The 20701-nt window shown below is 41.8% G+C and overlaps 2 protein-coding genes across 2 annotated transcripts; both read right to left on the bottom strand.

The window, feature by feature from the left end:
- Positions 1 to 847: 847 nt before the first annotated feature.
- LOC308094266 (uncharacterized protein) lies at positions 848 to 4300 on the bottom strand. Its single transcript, XM_080440809.1, has 4 exons — positions 4030 to 4300; positions 3591 to 3695; positions 2987 to 3055; positions 848 to 975 (listed from the first exon to the last, which is right to left on the bottom strand). Exons 1-4 carry the CDS (start codon positions 4271 to 4273, stop codon positions 857 to 859), a joined length of 537 nt encoding a protein of 178 aa, XP_080296935.1. The 5' UTR covers positions 4274 to 4300; the 3' UTR covers positions 848 to 856.
- Positions 4301 to 12468: 8168 nt separating this feature from the next.
- LOC308093642 (uncharacterized protein) lies at positions 12469 to 15809 on the bottom strand (the record flags this gene model as incomplete). Its single annotated transcript, XM_080439973.1, has 3 exons — positions 15554 to 15809; positions 14282 to 14386; positions 12469 to 12563 (listed from the first exon to the last, which is right to left on the bottom strand). Exons 1-3 carry the CDS (start codon positions 15756 to 15758, stop codon positions 12469 to 12471), a joined length of 405 nt encoding a protein of 134 aa, XP_080296099.1. The 5' UTR covers positions 15759 to 15809.
- Positions 15810 to 20701: the final 4892 nt, after the last annotated feature.

Below are 20701 nucleotides of genomic sequence, written 5' to 3'. Positions count from 1 at the left end.
CACTCAGCAAGCAAAGGTTTGTAGCTTGAAGTGTAGGTTGCAGTATGCAAAACAGATGGTTGTGTGATCTCGCAAGGCCAGCTGCTGTGCAAGCTTACAGGACCCCAGGGCCTCACAAGGACTTGCAAGACAGATTAGTGTCTCCGCCAGGCCGAAGGCATGGCCGAGACTATGTTTAGCACCCTGTCCGTCCGTCCACGTGTGTGTGTGTGTGTGTGTGTGTGTGTGTGTGTGTGTGTGTGTGTGTGTGTGTGTGTGTGTGTGTGTGTGTGTGTGTGTGTGTGTGTGGACAGCTAATGTCCGGCAATGTTCGTTCGACGACCTGTTATAGCGCCACCAGGAGGCCAATTTTTGCAAAACTTTTTTTTTGATATATTCATATTCCATCCTGATTAGCTAAGATTGGCTTCCAAAGTTAGCAGGAGTGCTCCGTTTTAGAACAAAATGCCTCAAATCATGAACACAGCGTGTGTTTACCGTGAAACTTTGCACACACATTACCACTAGACCAAGGGAGAAATGCCAACCTAAAGCTTGCAAATAGGCCTTATGGTGGTGCGACAACAGGCCAATTCGTGACTCTTACCTATAACTGGACCGATCGGCATGAAACTCTCCACGCACACTCCCTAGATGCCAAGGAAAAACCTTTTTTTCACATCAGCCTTTTATAGCGCCACCAGGAGGCAGATTTTTGTAAAACACATTTCTTGATATTACTCCTACAGATTTTGACAAAACATCACGCAAATCGGTGCATATTATCTCTATAGTAATTTAAATAAAAGGAGAGCTCAAGTTATTGCAAACAAAAAGTTTTATTGAATAAAAGATGGCAATTAGACTCCGTTAACAGTTAATGTATTTTATCTTTGGTTAGCTTTGGTGGCAGTGCAGTTGAACCTACTTCCTTCTCAACTCTAGACGATTGAGACAAGGTGAAGTTGGGGATGGAGGTGGGTTGTTTGTTGCATGCTGAAAAGAGAATGACAACCATCAGAGGCAGTGATATTTAAAGGCGGAGTCCAATCGCCTGATTGGCTGACGGCAGATTGGCTAGAAGTGCTCACACTTCCTTTCTTTCTTTCTTTCTTTTTCCTTTATTTATTCAGGGAAGCCCACTGAGAGCAAGCTATCTTTTACAGGGACGCCCTGATAACAGCATACAAAACATATAAAATACATACATAATGAAAAACAATAACAAACATTTGAATCATATTACAATCATCACAGATGCAAATAAACAGTGTTGCATGAAACAGGTGCAGTTACTATGAAATGTGAATGACAGGATGTTTGTGAAGCATCCCCAGCAATAAAAATGAAAGTATGGGAGAGAGAGATCTTCCTTATCCGATTTTTCATAATCCATCCTGATTGGCTAACATTGGCTTCCAAAGTTTGCAGGATTGCTCAGTTTTGAACAAAATGCCTCAAATTATGAACAGAGCTTGCAATTTCCGTGAAAATTTGCATGCAAATTCCCACTAGGCCGAGGAAGAAATGCCACCCTTTTCACATTGTCCTGTTATAGCGCCACCAGGGGGCCGACTTTTGTAAAACTATTTTTTTGGTATTACTCCTTCAGATTCTGTCCAACAATCACGCACATTGGTACACATTATCTCTTGTGACACATGACACATCGTCATGTGATCATGACGGATCCGTCCCATTTTTCACATTCCATCCTGATTCCATCATGAATTTCGAACATTGCTGGCCCACAATTACCCACCTGACCTGGTGGAGACCTATGCTCCGATGAGCACTTTTTCTAGTTTGAATAATCTTTTTATTTTTATTTTTTATCCCGCGATTTTTGTAACCCGGTGCCAATTTCCTAAGTGATCCTGGGCGCTACACCAGCCCTACACCAGCACTACACCAGTCCCCCACAGTAGGGAGGCCAGGGCCGAGCTCATGCTTCCTTCAGGCATGAGAGCCAACTGACCTTCTTGTCACCTGACAGGGGGGAGTTTCCCTGGTTGGACGTAGCGCGTGGAAGGAACACGTTATTCCAACCAGTTCCCTTCCCCTCCATCAGGCGCCCCGGCTGTCATGGGGGAGGCGGTATAGCGACCAGGATTACTACATGTTTTTGTGAGGGTATTAACTACCCTAGGAGACACGGGGAGAACATGCAAACTCCACACAGAGTAGGCCCTTTCGCCAACCCCACCTAGGGTATGGGCGCTGATGACGCGGAGGAGAAGACACGCCCCCAGCGCCCACAGCGTCCCCGGCGGGAATCGAACCCAGGACCTTCTAGCTGTGAGGCGACAGCGCTACCGACTGCGCCACCGTGCCTCTAGTTTGAATAATTAATGAATGCTTAATTTTTACATTTGACATGCACGCACACACGCACGCATGCACGCACACAGACGTGCGTCAATTTCACTTCTCATCATCCTGTTTGAGCCGTATTTCCAAACGTCACCAATTATGTAGGCAAGTCAGGAAGTGACTCAAATGTTACATTGGAAGCCACTGGTCCCGCCCCGCCCACAGACCAATCATAAGCCATGGAACCTTGTTGCTTGTCCCGCCCCTTGGAAATAGCATGATTACCAGACTGAAAAGTGAAGTAAGGAAAAATAGATAAAAAATCTGCCGAACGGAGCGAATCAGTCTGGAATCATGGCTAGATTTTCAATGCACTGATTCTGATACACAGAATAGTAAGTTAGAAATGACCTGAAGCAAATAAAAAGAACGAAGGTTTTAGGTGTAGGCTACTGCATAACCTTTTTTCCGATTGGGTGGCAAACCCCCAAAGTAAACCAGAGATGTTTCTTCTTTTTTTTCCGTCCATAACGTTTCCATTAAACAAGAACTGACCTGATGTTGACATACTAATAGTGTCAAAGTGTTGTTTTTTTGTTAGAGTTATTACATTTATTTTACCATTACATCCCTGATAATAATTACAATCATGGAGCATTAATATTCAATCAAAAATGTCTATAACATCTGTCACCTGTAAGCTGGTTTACTCTTCTTTGTAACTGGTAATTCTCTTCAGTCAGGTTGTTATTGACTGAATTTGCTGCAAATGACAAAAGAAAGTGTCAATAAGCACTGTTGTGAACTACCATTCTTGATCTGTGTGACCAGATCAGGTAGGTGTGAGTGAGTATGTGAATAGATCTCAGCATGTATAATAATACATTACTAGCCAACCCACACACTATCAAAAGATAATCAAGGTAATTGTCTTGTGTGAGACACAAATCTCACACAAATAATGTGTACCCTTTCTTCCCCACACTTTGCAAATAATCAACTACGTTGAATGAGTGAGAATGTGAAAAAGAAAAGTCACATCATTACAATTGCATGTAATTTAGGCATTTATCTCTTATCCAGAGCCACTAACTAACGCAAGATCAGACATGACTTGAACCCAAGTCAACAAATGACAGGGAAAACGGTCAATAGAGTTCAAAGACAAATGATTTAGTGCCACATCATGGTGTTGGTAAAGCACTGAGGTGACATTTGGAGATCGCACAGCTAGAAAATGTCAGGAAACAAAAACCCTGAGTGAGTGATGTGGTAGTTTTGTGACATGGAATACTTACAGTGCACAGTCAGGCCTATGACCACACCCAGCATCATGAAACACATCACCCCCAGACACACTATAACAACTATGAGAATCCTTCTCACTGCTTTAGTGCGCCGTCCTGCAACAGGAAAAGCACACAGAGAGAGAGAGAGAGAGAGAGAGAGAGAGAGAGAGAGAGAGAGAGAGAGAGAGAGAGAGAGAGAGAGAGAGAGAGAGAGAGAGAGAGAGAGAGAGTGCGAGCGAGAGCAAGAGAGAGAGAGAGAAATATCAAAGGAAGGAATAATATTGAACTGGGTACTGTACACGCTTCAAGATAATCTTTTAAATGAAATAATGTGCAAATAAATTGCCTCTGCAAGAATAATTCTTTCACTCATTTCATCATTGAACTTCTTTCCATATTGTAATCGAGTAAGAACCATTACAATGGTTCGTAACATTGTCAAACTTACCCCGAGTGTGTCTTCCTGCCAGATTCTGCGTCGTGACTTGCTGTGGCCCAGGAACAAGGCCTAAATCGTCCACGCTCTCATAGATGTCCACCTCTCTCTCCTCTTTCTCCCCCCTCTCCTCCAACTGTCCGCTGTCCTCAATGTCTCCTCTCTGTCCCCTGTCTCCATCTCTCTGTCCCCTGTCTCCATCTCTCTGTCTCACCTTCTTTGTCATGTCTGGCATGGCATAAATATCTGTAGCCATCTTAAAAGTTTGAAAACCAACTATCAACTATTGACTACAACATTACAACTACAGCATGTATGTCTCGCCTGTCTTGATGAGCTACATCAAACTAGAACTGTCTGCTGCAGGTTGGTTACAAGACAATATAGGCGATAAGGAAGTACCGGACGGAAATCCACAACCACCTACAGTGCTGACTCTCACATGAACACACAGCCTGCAAGCAGACTAATCTCTCAAGACAGATTCGCAAAAACAAAGACAAAACTAATTAACAAAATACTTTTACAGGAGATGTTCCTAGATTGCAGTTAGATACATGCACGCATGCAAAACGCACATGCACATGCACATGCACATGCACATGCACACGCACACGCACACGCACACGCACACGCACACACACACACACACACACACACACACACACACACACACACACACTCTACTAGTGGATCCACTTCCTGTGCATATCAATGGGTATTACATTTTGTCTGAAAGGACAAATGATGTACATTTATAATTACAATACAATGGTCATAAAGAATGATGCTAAATGGAACATTATATTGAACAATAGACACAGTGCTGCTGCTCTTACTGCAGGTAGTGAGATGGGAGACAGGAAGTGGGCGGATGTTTCCTGTGTGAGGGTAAAGTGAGGCGTTACTGACCACAAACACGTCATAGAGTGCTACTTATCATTGTATACAGCAGTGGTTCTCAAAGTGGGGTCCAGGGACCACCAGGGGTCCTTGAGGGGGTTTCAGGGGGTCCCCAGCAAGACATGAGGAACAGTTTAAACACTTAAGACCTCTTTTATTTGTGGCTATTTGAAAATAGCTGATCTACAAGCTCACAGTGCGTTGCCAAGTGTTATGAGCTTGTAGATCAGATATTTTCTGTTTCTGTTATGGGGGTTCCTGGCACTAAACATTTTCAAATGGGGGTCAGTGGCCAAATAATAATGTATCAGTGTGGGGGTCCTTGACATGAAAACGTTTGAGATCCACTGATCTACAATACCATAGTGTCACCACTATTGGGAACACAGCAAAAAAAAAGTCCTTCATGACTGCTGCCATGAAGCTGTACAATGATGCTAACCCATTCAAACCAGGACAGCATCTGTGTCATTTTCCATTTTTGCGTTGGCAATTCAAAAATAGCAGATATACAAGCTCACAGCGCGTCACTTTGTGCCGTGCTGCAAGCTTGTACATCTGCTATTTTTTAAACCATTTTTTAAATCTTTAAAGACTAAGTATAGCCTACACTTTTGTTATATTTACGTTTAAATAAAATGAAGGTACACCAATAAATGAAGGAAGTTTTCCCCTGAGGAACAAGTGTTTAAAATATTCTCTTCTGGGGGTCCCTGGCACAACATTTTCATATTAGGGCCCACGGCCAAATATACATCAATTTGGGGGTCCTTGGCACAAAGAAAGTTTGAGAACTACTGATTTAGAAGGTGTCGTACATTGGCCATGATCAGACAGGAAAATCACTATTCCCTAACTATTCCCTAAGTGCAAAAATACACAAGAATCCAGTTTGAAAGACGGTTTGTCCATAGAAATGTGTTTATTTCCACAGACGTTGACACCTGCATTGCCAAACCACAGAGTGTAACTCAAATCACAACTACATCACAATATATACAGACAGACATTTCACATAGGACCTCCTCTGTCCTCTTTCTTGTCCACTCACAAACAAGCTTCTAAAAACAACAGGCCTCTTGGTCAGCCCTCTCAGTCATCACAATCAATCACACAATCTGTCTTGGTTTTAACACAGAACACTTATCTATCAAACTGCACTCCCACACAAGCTCATAATATGAAATCATTGTTCAACATCCCATTAGCCTCAATATAAGACCACACACATATGTATTCAACCTTCTATGAATGATTTAGACAACATGACTTAACTAACATGACATTTAAGAGCAGCTGGTTGAGTCAGCTGTCCTTGTGACTGGGCATTCCCTTATTTACCTTTCATCCTAAAGCAGTGGTCGCAGCTTCACACCTGTTCAGAGCAAAAGTTCTCACAGCACTATTTTAACTTGAATCTAACTGTGATTTTTCTCTTACCCTACAAGGCTGTAAGCCTCACAGTCTCCTTAATTTAGAATGCAAATTCCCACACTGTTTTTAACCCTTAATAAATGATAGTATTAATTTAGATCAGTCCTGGATACCATAAAGGCATTTGTATAATCGGCCTCAGGTCTTAATGATGTTAATACTCATCCAGTCGAATGAGCAATATGAGTCTGATTCTTTAGACTCTGATCCCCGTGGTGTGGACTCATGTCTAATGACAATGTGACTCTTGTATGGTGTCTCTGTATCCTTCATTCTTGCTGTGTTCTCAATATCTGTCCTTTTTTTTCTATAATATTTTTTATCCCACAATTTTTGCAACTCTTTTTCACCCAGTGCCAATTGTCTAAGTGATCCTGGGCGCTACACTCCCCCCGCCAGCCTAGGGAGCCCGGAGCCGATGTCATGCCTTCTTCAATGCATGAGAGCCAACTGACCTTCTTGTCACTTGACAGGGGGGAGTTTCCCCGGTAGGACGTAGTGTGTGGAAGGAACACATTATTCCAACCAGTTCCTTTCCCCTCCATCAGGCGCCCCGGCTGTCATGGGGGAGGCGTTATAGCGACCAGGATTACTACATGTTTCGTAGTAATCTTTTGAATATTTTTGAAACATTTTAACAACACACATCTCGTATGGGGGCTCTGGCACTAAATATTTAAGAGTCTATTAATTGATATATTTGGGGGTCCTTGACATGAAAAATTTGTAGAACCACTGGCTTACAAAAAGCATCCGTCCCTCCGGTCATTCTGTCATTATTTGGAAAACACAGCTCTCTGCTAGTTGTTATCTCCACCAGGCCAAAATTCCGGAAGGCAATTAGGTTTACAGGGGAGTCTGTCTGTCTGTCTGTCTGTCTGTCTGTCTGTCTGTCTGTCTGTCTGTCTGTCTGTCTGTCTGTCTGTCTGTCTGTCTGTCTGTCTGTCTGTCTGTCTGCACTGCTAGACCAATCCAAGTAGGCCAAGGAAGAACCTCCACCCCAAAGGTTTCAACTCAGCCTCATGATGGCACTATAAATGGTTGCTTAATGTTTTGGCCTATAACTCCATAGGTTGTACCAAAAACTAAACAAAGTATGAACAAACCCCATACAGGCCACACCCATTTCCACTTGACTTTCTGCCATTTCGTTTTTTCTTCAAAACACATGTTTTTCTTATACAAAACGGTACACACTCTCTAGAGTCATGTGTCTTTAATGTACATTTTTTATATTACATTTTAATGTAATTTAGCAGGGAGGGCTTTTTTATATTTGAAAGCTAAAAATCATCACAGCACAACACAGCATCATGGCCCAAACTTGAATCACAAATTGAGGGGCCTGATTTAGTTTATATCCATAATGGGGGCACCACAAATGCTACAACTGTCACTGTTTCTTGCACAAACTTTATTTTTACCAAATTAGGTGCAGATGGTCTCGTGAGTCGTGTGTCAATGATCATCAAACAGGGTTTTGCTACCCCATACTGTTAACCTGTAACTGCCTTAACAAATGTGTGGGTAGGGCTTATTTCTTACAACAAACACCATGTCATAGGCATAACATCTAATCACAGTCAGATGTTGAGGAGCCTCCATAGAGCGCACCTCCAAAAGTACTTTCACTTTGACAGCGGCCGGCACACAACGACTGACACAGCCTTTTCTACTATTAGCTGCAGCCGTGTTACTTACAATACAGTGTCTCAATTCAATCCAATTAAAATGTATTATAGTTCCAAATCACAATACTGTACGTTATCTCAAGACACTTTAGAGCAGACACAACAGAGGAGAGGCCTGATTAAGCATTGCATTGTCTGAAGCTCAGCCCAGCCCATTATTTGTTTCTTTCTTTCTACATTTAGATTTAGGCATATTTACTCTTAAATGCTTAAATGCTTAAAAACACTTATATAGTGGTTTGTGTTAACGTGATTATGTGTACCAACAGTATGCACTTCTGTACAATAAAGTCTTATTTTTTTGTTAATTACTTTACACTTTTCACACATCCACACACATTTCTCACATTTCACAGATCCAGCCATTTGCATCTGCACACGAGCGTTCAATTTCCAATTCTCCTTGACTATGTCGGTATTCTGCACAGTTGTGATCACTGTAGTTGTAAGGCTGCCTACTGCCCCAGTACCTGCCGAGTAAACAACATTCTGTTATTACCTTTTTAACCACATCCACCAGATTGTTTTGATAGAATCACAATAGGAGAATTCATAACATGTCTCACTCTGCTGTGCCGTTCAGTGTCGTTCCATCCACCCACGTCCATTCGCCATGAGTCTTAAACAGTCCAATCCAAGATATGTGACTCCTTCCGCCCAGGCCGCTGATGAATTCCTAATAGTGTGTCCATGATTGAATCATAATTAACTCTCTATATTATAATGAATTCTAGCCTTAACTGTAAGCACTGAACCACACATGGCATGCATCTACAAAGCGCAGTACAGTATGGAAACATGTATTCACAAGAACACCTGAGCAGACAAACTATAGGGCAGTCAAAAATGGCATATTCGTTATAAAAAACAACACCTGGGTTCAAACAATAACCTATCTATTTTTTATGCAAACTATGATAAACTAAGATCTTCCTCTGCTTCGTGGTTGGTGCTGAGAAACATGCTCCCTTGCGAGGTCTAATGAATGAGTTCTACTTTATATCTTATAGCCTCATATTAAGAATATTATTAAGGTTATATAATGATTTAAATAAAAGTCTGGGCTATTAATTAGAAATTGTACAGAAAACAGACATGCATCGCTCTAGTGACATGTGATCAACATGGAACAGTATGTGAAATGAAAATCAAACCAATATCTATTCAGTTAGACTAAGTATAGCCTACACTTTTGTTATATTTACGTTTAAATAAAATGAAGGCACACCAATAAATGAAGGAAGTTTTCCCCTGACGAACAATTCCAAACAGAGTTGTTTTGGTTTCTTCGGTTGAGTTTGGTTGTAGGCCTACAGTAAACTATCTGCCATCATTACCAAATGGAGTCTAGTCTGGTTGTAAACTGTCAGAGCTCTGGGCAGTCTGTCTGTGGACAGTCAGCAAGCAAAGGTTTGTCGCTTGAAGTGTAGGTTGCAGTATGCAAAACAGATGGTTGTGTGATCTCACAAGGCCAGCTGCTGTGCAAGCTTCAAAGACCCCAGGGCCTCACAAGGACTTACAAGACAGATTATTATGATTTATATATTTTCAATTTGAACCTGGATTTTTTAACATTAATTAATTAATTAAGACAGACAGACAGACAGACAGACAGACAGACAGACAGACAGACAGACAGACAGACAGACAGACAGACAGACAGACAGACAGACAGGAACGCACGCACGCACGCACACACACACGCTAACCTGTTCTTCTTTGCTGTTGATGACAACCAGATCCGCTCCCATCTTCTTACATTTTTGTCGACTTTCCTCCCAGCTTAAGATTTTCAATGCAGTAGATGTGTAGTAACAGCTGCATCCAAACCGCTTCCATCTACCAAGACATGGCTTGGTGCCTTAATGACAAACAATATGTTTTACTGATTGATTTTCAATAGCCTGGAATCCAGACGGAGGCACTTGTTCAGCGTTAGTTTTTTTCCACTTCTCATCATCCTGTTTGAGCCGTATTTCCAATCGTCAAGTCAGGAAGAGACTAAAATTTTACATTGGAAGCCACTGGTCCCGCCCCGCCCACAGAACAATCAGAGGCCGTGGCACCTGGGTGCACGCCCCGCCCCTTGGAAATAACACGATTACCAGATGTGAGGAAAATTATTCCGTCGAACGGAGTGAATCAATCTGGAATCCAGGCTAGATTTTCAATGCACTGATAAACAATTCTGGTATACAGAATAGTAATACTATTAGAAATTAGGGATTTAGTGGTTTGTAAACACAAAACAACCTGAAGCAAAAAGGACAAAAAAATGGTTGTAGGTGCGTTCAATTTCCAATTCTCCTTGACTATGTCGGTATTCTGCACAGTTGTGATCACTGTAGTTGTAAGGCTGCCTACTGCCCCAGTACCTGCCGAGTAAACAACATTCTGTTATTACCTTTTTAACCACATCCACCAGATTGTTTTGATAGAATCACAATAGGAGAATTCATAACATGTCTCACTCTGCTGTGCCGTTCAGTGTCGTTCCATCCACCCACGTCCATTCGCCATGAGTCTTAAACAGTCCAATCCAAGATATGTGACTCCTTCCGCCCAGGCCGCTGATGAATTCCTAATAGTGTGTCCATGATTGAATCATAATTAACTCTCTATATTATAATGAATTCTAGCCTTAACTGTAAGCACTGAACCACACATGGCATGCATCTACAAAGCGCAGTACAGTATGGAAACATGTATTCACAAGAACACCTGAGCAGACAAACTATAGGGCAGTCAAAAATGGCATATTCGTTATAAAAAACAACACCTGGGTTCAAACAATAACCTATCTATTTTTTATGCAAACTATGATAAACTAAGATCTTCCTCTGCTTCGTGGTTGGTGCTGAGAAACATGCTCCCTTGCGAGGTCTAATGAATGAGTTCTACTTTATATCTTATAGCCTCATATTAAGAATATTATTAAGGTTATATAATGATTTAAATAAAAGTCTGGGCTATTAATTAGAAATTGTACAGAAAACAGACATGCATCGCTCTAGTGACATGTGATCAACATGGAACAGTATGTGAAATGAAAATCAAACCAATATCTATTCAGTTAGACTAAGTATAGCCTACACTTTTGTTATATTTACGTTTAAATAAAATGAAGGCACACCAATAAATGAAGGAAGTTTTCCCCTGACGAACAATTCCAAACAGAGTTGTTTTGGTTTCTTCGGTTGAGTTTGGTTGTAGGCCTACAGTAAACTATCTGCCATCATTACCAAATGGAGTCTAGTCTGGTTGTAAACTGTCAGAGCTCTGGGCAGTCTGTCTGTGGACAGTCAGCAAGCAAAGGTTTGTCGCTTGAAGTGTAGGTTGCAGTATGCAAAACAGATGGTTGTGTGATCTCACAAGGCCAGCTGCTGTGCAAGCTTCAAAGACCCCAGGGCCTCACAAGGACTTACAAGACAGATTATTATGATTTATATATTTTCAATTTGAACCTGGATTTTTTAACATTAATTAATTAATTAATTAATTAATTAATTAATTAAGACAGACAGACAGACAGACAGACAGACAGACAGACAGACAGACAGACAGACAGACAGACAGACAGACAGACAGACAGGAACGCACGCACGCACGCACACACACACGCTAACCTGTTCTTCTTTGCTGTTGATGACAACCAGATCCGCTCCCATCTTCTTACATTTTTGTCGACTTTCCTCCCAGCTTAAGATTTTCAATGCAGTAGATGTGTAGTAACAGCTGCATCCAAACCGCTTCCATCTACCAAGACATGGCTTGGTGCCTTAATGACAAACAATATGTTTTACTGATTGATTTTCAATAGCCTGGAATCCAGACGGAGGCACTTGTTCAGCGTTAGTTTTTTTCCACTTCTCATCATCCTGTTTGAGCCGTATTTCCAATCGTCAAGTCAGGAAGAGACTAAAATTTTACATTGGAAGCCACTGGTCCCGCCCCGCCCACAGAACAATCAGAGGCCGTGGCACCTGGGTGCACGCCCCGCCCCTTGGAAATAACACGATTACCAGATGTGAGGAAAATTATTCCGTCGAACGGAGTGAATCAATCTGGAATCCAGGCTAGATTTTCAATGCACTGATAAACAATTCTGGTATACAGAATAGTAATACTATTAGAAATTAGGGATTTAGTGGTTTGTAAACACAAAACAACCTGAAGCAAAAAGGACAAAAAAATGGTTGTAGGTGTACTGCATAACCTTGTTTCTGATTGGGAGGCAAACCCCCAAGTTTTTTCTTTATTTGTATTTATTCCTTTGTCCATAATGTTTCCATTAACAAGAACTGTCCTGATGTTGACATACTAGTAGTGTCAAAGTGGTTTTGTTTACATTAGAGTTATTATAAGTTTATTTTACCATTACATCCCTGATACTAATTACATTCATGGAGCATTTATTATTCAATCAAAAATGGCTATAGAATCTGTCACCTGTAAGCTGGTTTACTCTTCTTTGTAACTGGTAATTCTCTTCAGTCAGGTTGTTATTGACTGAATTATCTGCAAATGACAAGAAAAGGTGTCAATAAGCACTGTTGTGAATCTTGATCTTTGTGACCTGATCAGGTAGGTATGTGTGCTTATGTGAATAGATCTCAGCATGTATAATAATACATTACTAGGCAACCCACACACTATCAAAAGATAATCATGGAAGTTTTCTATTGTTTTGTTTTGCAAGACACAGGACTAATTTATTCTGCACTTTGCAGATTCAAATTATGCAGTCAAAAATACTATCATTTTATTAAAAACAGAGGTATTGCAATTTAGGCATATCAGACATTTATCACGCTCTTATCCAGAGTAACTAAGTACAATTCCTTAGTTACTTCAATTCCAAGTCCTGTACTTAAGTACAATTTTGAGGTACTTTTACTTTACTGGAGTATTTCCAATTTTCTAAACTTTTACTTCTACTCCATTACATCTCAGAGGCAAATATTGTAATTTTTACTCCACAACAATGATTTTGAAAAATGTACTAGTTACTAGTTACTTTGCAGATTTTTATTATTATTATAAAACATACATTAACCACTTCAGCCCTATGTATACTTTATAGGTTATTTTCAAAGTGTTTTCATACATTTGGAAACGTGTGATATGGGACATTCTGCATAATGAGTACTTTTACTTTCAGTACTTAAGTATATGTTAATGCAATACTTTTACACAAGTAAATTTTGAATATTTAATTTGTGAGTAGTATTTCTACATTGTGGTATTAGTACTTTTACTTAAGTACAAAATATGAGTACTTCTGCCACCACTGGTCAACAAATGACAGGGTAAATGGTCACGTAAATAAAGCACAAAGAAAAACTATTTAGTGCCACATCATGGTTTGGGATAAACCACTGCAAAGCCTTTGGAGATCGCACAGCTAGACTAGAAAAAGTGCTCCTTGGAGCACAGGTCTCCGCCAGGTCAGGTAGGTTATTGTGGCCTCCTGGTGGCGCTATAATAGGCCAATGTGAAAAGGGTGGCATTTGTTCTTAGGCCTTTCACGGCAATCAGACTGCATTCATGATTTGAGGCATTTTGTTCCAAAAATGTGTTTTGCTAAATTATACCTGCTGGTGGCGCTATAACAGGCCAATGTGAAAAGGATGGCATTTCCTCCTCGGCCTAGTGGGAATGTGCGTGCAAATCTTCATGGAAATCGCATGCTGCGTTCATGATTTGCGGCATTTTGTTCAAAGCGGACCTATCCTACAAACTTTGGAAGCCAATGTGATGGAATATGAAATATCAGGCATGCACATCCATCTTGATCAAATGACTATAGAGATCATGTGTAACGATTTGCGTGAAATTTGGATAAAATCGGAAGGAGTAGTATATATATATTTTTTTTACATAAGTCGGCCTCCTGGTGGCGCTATAAAGGGCAGATGTGAAAATTCAAATGTTCAAAACGGAGCACTCCAGCAAACTTTGGAAGCCATGTTGATGACACTATAACAGGCCCATGTGAAAAATGGGGGCAGAGGTTCTGCTGTGGCAACCAGGGAGTGTGTGCACAGTTTTGCTGCGATCATGCCAACAGAGCCGGAGTTTAGCTGGTCACAGACGGAGGGGGCGACGGACGGACGGACGGACGGACGGACGGACGGACGGACGGACGGACGGACGGACGGACGGACGCTCAAAAAATGCAAGCAACAAAAACCCTGAGAGAATGTTGTGGTAGTTTTGTGACATGGAATACTCACAGTGCACGGTCAGGCCTATGACCGCACCCAGCTGCATGAAACACATCACCCCCAGACACACTGTAACGACTATGAGAGGCCTTCCCACTGCTTTAGTGCGCCGTCCTGCAACAGGAAAGCACAGAGAGAGAGAGAGAGAGAGAGAGAGAGAGAGAGAGAGAGAGAGAGAGAGAGAGAAAGAGAAGAGAGAGAGAGAGAGAGAGAGAGAGAGAGAGAGAGAGAGAGAGAGAGAACATCAAATGAAGGAATAATTTTGAACTGGGCACTGTCCACACTTCAAGATAATCTATTTCAAATGAAATAATGTGCAAAAAAATGGCTGCTGCAGGAATAACCATGCATTTTTTTCCACATTGAACTCTCACCACAGCACAGCAGCGCACCAGTGGTGGAAAGTAACTAATTACATTTACTCAAGTACTGTACTTAAGTACAATTTTGAGATAATTTTACTTGAATACTTTTACTTCTACTCCACTACAATTATTTGAAAACTTCAAGTTAGTTACTTTGTAGATTTTGATTATTATTACAAAACATACAGTAACCACTTCTTCAGCCCTATATACATTCCGCCATTTGAAAATAGCAGATATACAAGCTCACAATGCGTTGCTATTTACTTTTACTTTTGGTACATTTTGATACCAATACTTTTGTACTTTTACTCAAGTACATTTTGAATTCCAGACTTTAACTTGTAACAGAGTATTTCTACATTGCAGTATTGATACTTTTATTTAAGTTAAAAAAAAAAATACTTTTCCCACCACTGCAGCGCACACACCAAAAGCCACACACACAGTTGTTGAACGATTGACAGCCAGAAGATAAAGGAAAGGTTGCCGTGAGCTGCTTTATTCTGGCTTGCAATTTAACGCATATATGAATGCAACTTAATAGCTACCTAATATTTGTAGTTACATTTAATAAAACTACAACTACAAACATTTTTTAGTGTGATGCGTGTGTTCTTGACTTTCTTGTGGGTTTATATTTATCAGAGCGCAGCTGAGACTAGTGCAGCTGCTGCGTGCACCAGTGAAAGCGCAGCTCAAAAAAATGTCATTGTACATAATATAAAATAATAAATAAAGAAAAAGGTGTCAGACTTCGGGCCGGACTCGAGCTGTAAAATTGTGGCACCTATCGGGCCAGGGGCTGGGCTGGGCTGAATACCACGGGCCAAGGGCGGGCTATGGCCCACATTTTCGTGTCTGTGTGTGTGTGTGTGTGTGTGTATTGTAGTTTTAGTATCATAACATCTCTTACCAGACTTCTTCTTCTCCTTCTTTGTCTTGGTCTGAAGATCTTCATAGATTGCATCGTCTATCTTTTGGAGATCAAGCTGTTCATAAGGCCCTTCGACAGCCATTTCTCCTTGAATTCTTCTTGCTGTAGTTGTGGTCTCATCCTCGTAGTTTATACCATCTTCCTCTTGGAGCTCAATGTTTCCATAATCTCCATCTACGGCCATTTCTACCTTTATGACTTGAGTTGTTCTTCCTGGTATTTGTTATGATCAACCTCTTCGGCCTCAAGTCTAAATGGGATAAGTGTGTTGACTTATCCCACTTAGACTTGAGGTCGATTCTAAAAACGCCTTCTAGAACCTACAAATTGTTTTCAAAAAATAAAAATAATAATAATGTTGCTATGGCAACATGTGACACAGATGCTGTCCCGGATAGATCGGTAAAGAGACGTGTAGGTTACAACTGGTCGTGGGCTAAGACATAATCTTCACTGCCCTAAACATATGTCAGTACTGTTGCCTTTATACCACATATGACAGCTCAGACTGTGCACCAATAAAAAACAAACCACCCCTCTCTCTCTCTCTCTCTCTCACACACACACACACACACACACACACACACACACACACGCGCGCGCAGCGCGCGCGCGCGCACACACGCGCGCGCGCGCGCGCACGCACGCACGCACGCACGCACGCACGCACGCACGCACGCACGCACGCACGCACGCACGCACGCACGCACGCACGCACGCACGCACGCACGCACGCACGCACGCACGCACACACACACACACACACACACACACACACATACAGACACACACACACACACACCCCCACACACACACACACACACACACACACACACACACACACACACACACACACACACACACACACACACACACACACACACACACACCTCCACCTCTCCTCTGCTAATGTGCTCTGTGGTGCACTTTACTTTCTTTCTCACGATCAACCACACTGCATAGACTGTACTGACGGAAGCTAGAAGTGAGCACAGTTTTCCTGTAGCTTTATGATTTCTCTAATGCTGCACAAACACAACAGAACTGTCCATAAAACAACAACAACAACTTTTACGAATACAATTATATATATAATAAAAAAGGACCGTCCGTCTGTCTGTCTGTCTGTCTGTCTGTCTGTCTGTCTGTCTGTCTGTCTGTCTGTCTGTCTGTCTGTCTGTCTGTCTGTCTGTCCGTCCGTCCGTCCGTCCGTCCGTCCGTCCGTCCGTCCGTCCGTCCGTCCGTCCGTCCGTCCGTCCGTCCGTCCGTCCGTCCGTCCGTCCGTCCGTCCGTCCGTCCGTCCGTCCGTCCGTCCGTCCGTCCGTCCGTCCGTCCGTCCGTCCGTCCGTCCGTCCGTCCGTCCGTCCGTCCGTCCGTCCGTCCGTCCGTCCGTCCGTCCGTCCGTCCGTCCGTCCGTCCGTCCGTCCGTCTGTAGTGTTTCAGACTGGTTCACAAGAGTTTGATATTTTTCTAAGAGAAGTACTATTCTCAGCTGTCCCAACTAAGTGACTTGTCATTAGGGGTGGGACGATATATCGATATCGCGATATATCGCGATACTTTCTCCCGCAATAAATAATTTATATACTGCCGAAAAATATCGATATAAAAATATATATATATATAAATACATATATATATATATATATATATATATATATATATATATATATATATATATATATATATATATATATTTTGTGATACGTTGTTTTTCCAACTCTGTATTTGTGTAATGATGATGTTGAACTGTTTGTGCTATTTTATGTGTTTATGAATTGAATCCAAGGACTATCGTGATATATCGTTGGTGAAATTTCATGCAATATATCGTGATATCGCAATATATCGAATATCGTGATATTATTGTTATCGAGGGCCTAATATTGCCACAGATATCGTATCGTGAGATACCCATATCGTCCCACCCCTACTTGTCATTATGGTCCAGATGGTCCTGGGCAGTTCCCCTCTCCATTGTTAAAAAGCTCTAGAAAGAAATAAAACACATAGTTTGACAGTCAGGTGTATGCTGAAAACAATGCTTTTCTGCCAGATAGCAGCAGTGAACACAACCTTAAGGCTTGGAGGTTGGTTAGAGTGGGACCCATATGGGGAAACTGGAGCCCAGGGCGTCCTGGGCTGTTCCCCTTGTCCCTCTCTATAGTTAAAAGGCTACAGGAAAAAAAGACTGTGTCGGACCATCAGGTCTATCTGAAAAGATGTGCTTGTCAGGCAGATAAGACTAGGGACACAGCTCATGGGCCTGGAAGTCGGTTAGAGTGGGATCTTATGGGGAGACTAGACAGGGCTCCTGGGCTGTTCCCCTATGGCCTCTTGCTCTTATAAAGCTCCAGTAAGAAATACATCTGTGACAAGCGGGAAAAGTGAGCATGGCTGTTTTTTTCTGCTAAGGAGTGGTTTTGGTGCAGAACAAATGCTTGCAACCGATTCAGACTCATGAAAAACACCTAGTTTGACCCATCGCAAAACTACTTAAGGATGCGGATGCTACCTTTCAGTTTCCCCCGACGTTTAACTCTTTGAAATGTGTTAGTTAAAACCTTACATTTGAGCATGTCATTATAAGTGAACGTGTTCACTTTAAGATTCCATGTTACTTTCTGTTTGTTTGTTTGACACCTTTTATGAGAGGAAATTGTTCTAGTTTCACATGCGTAGGCTGTACTGACAGATGCTAGAAGTGACCAGACCACAGTGTTCCTGTGGCTTCATGATCTCTATAAAGTTGCACAATGCACACAAAAAGGTTTATAAATATAACAATTACAAACATAAAATATAGCTGCAAGCAGCGATAAGCGGGGCCAGGGAATAGAGAGAGAGAGAGAGAGAGAGAGAGAGAGAGAGAGAGAGAGAGAGACTAATGAGGAGTGAGTGAGGGCAGGTGTGATTATGGATTGAGAGGGAACGACAGCAGGTGAGGTGGGTAGATCCAATCCATGGGAATAGGCCAGGTGGACTGTTGCTGTTGCTCACTTTCTAAAAGAACATAATTATGAGAAAGAGAGAGAGAGAGAGAGAGAGAGAGAGAGAGAGAGAGAGAGAGAGAGAGAGAGAGAGAGAGAGAGACGGAATAGATTGAAGAGAGAGAGAGACGGAATAGATTGAAGAGAGATAGAGATAAACGGAATAGATTGAAGAGAAAGAGAGAGAGAGAGAGAGAAACGGAATAGATTGAAGAGAAAAAGAGAGAGAGAAACGGAATAGATTGAAGAGAAAGAGAGAGAGAGAGAAACGGAATAGATTGAAGAGAAAGAGAGAGAGAGAGAATCGGAATAGATTGAAGAGAGAGAGAGAGAGAGAGAGAGAGAGAGAGAGAGAGAGAGAGAGAGAGAGAGAGAGAGAGAGAGAGAGAAAAGGAATAGATTGAAGAGAAAGAGAGAGAGAGAGAGAGAAACTGAATAGATTGAAGAGAAAGAGAGAGAGAGACTTGGAAAAAGAATAGATTGAAGAGAGAGAAAGACATGGAAACGGAATAGATTGAAGAGAGAGAGAGCGAGAGAGACATGGAAACGGAATAGATTGAAGAGAGAGAGAGAGACACATGGAAACATAATAGACTGAAGAGAGAGAGAGATGGAAGCAGAACGGATATCTCAATCTATTGCCATTAACAGGAATCGAACCCTCAACCTTCGGATTGACAGGCTGCAACACTACCTATAGTGCTATAGCTTTGTACAGATTGAGGTTGTCTGTTGAAGATAAAAGTGAACCAGTGAAAGCAGCCGACCTACAAGCTCAGAAATACGTTGCTATCTGAAAAGTTGTGAGATTGTAGATCGGAGAGAGAGACATGGAAACGGAATAGATTGAAGAGATAAGGATAATTCCTTTAACAGGTCTGTTCATGAAAGTCCTTGCGGTCTTGTTTCCAATGAGGGCCTGTGAGCAATTAGGGGTTAAGAGTCTTGCTCAGGGACAAATTTCATTTGCTGGCCTGGCCTGGAATCGTACCTGGGGCAACTAGGGCCTCTGGCTCCCTAGGCTGGCTCACTAACCACTCAGCTATGGCCACCCCTCAAAAGAGAGAGAGAGAGAGAGAGAGAGAGAGAGAGAGAGAGAGACATGGAAACGGAATAGATTGAAGAGGGAGACATGGAAACGGAATAGATTGAAGAGTGAGAGCGAGAGAGAGAGAGAGAGACAGACATGGAAACAGAATAGATTGAAGAGAGAGAGAGAGACATGGAAACAATAGATTGAAGAGAGAGAAAGATGGAAGCAGAATGGATTGATTGGACGTGTCAACCTATTGCCATTAACAGGAATCGAACCCTCAACCTTTGGATTGACAGGCTGCAACACTACCTATAGTGCTATAGCTTTGACCAGGCTGAGGTTGTCTGTTGAAGATAAAACTGAACCAGTGAAAGCAGCCGATCTACAAGCTCAGAAACACGTTGCTATCTGAAAAGTTTTGAGATTGTAGATCGGCTATTTTCAGAATGAAGTATGTCATACATTGCAAAAACAGACCTTCTCAGATAAGCATTTCATGTTATCTTTATCAATTGCATATGTATTCATTAATACAGTCTTGTAGTTTGCAATGCACTTTAAATGAAGTCTCCACCAAGTGAGGCTTGAACCGGCAACCTTGATGTTGTGAAACATTCACTTAAGCGGGAAGCCATTGGACCAACAGACCTGATACAGTGAAAACGGAGGTCAGACAGATGATACCATTTCACGCAAATAACTGAAAAATCCTGGGTTTAAGTGTTTTTCAAACTGCTCAAAATTGCGAACAATCTAAGGGCGGAGAGAGAGACATGGAAACGGAATAGATTGAAGAGAGAGAGACATGGAAACAATAGATTGAAGAGAGAGAAGGATGGAAGCAGAATGGATTGATTGGACGTGTCAACCTATTGCCATTAACAGGAATCGAACCCTCAACCTTCGGATTGACGGGCTGCAACATTACCTATATGCTATAGCTTTGACCAGGCTGAGGTTGTCTGTTGAAGATAAAAGTGAACCAGTGAAAGCAGCCGATCTACAAACTCAGAAACACGTTGCTATCTGAAATGTTTTGAGATTGTAGATCGGCTATTTTCAGAATGAAGTATGTCATACATTGCAAAAACATACCCTCTC

Source organism: Gymnoscopelus braueri (assembly GCF_963280865.1).
Source record: "Gymnoscopelus braueri genome assembly, chromosome: 10".
Lineage (NCBI taxonomy): Eukaryota > Metazoa > Chordata > Actinopteri > Myctophiformes > Myctophidae > Gymnoscopelus > Gymnoscopelus braueri.
This window is presented reverse-complemented; position numbering and strand designations above follow the sequence as displayed.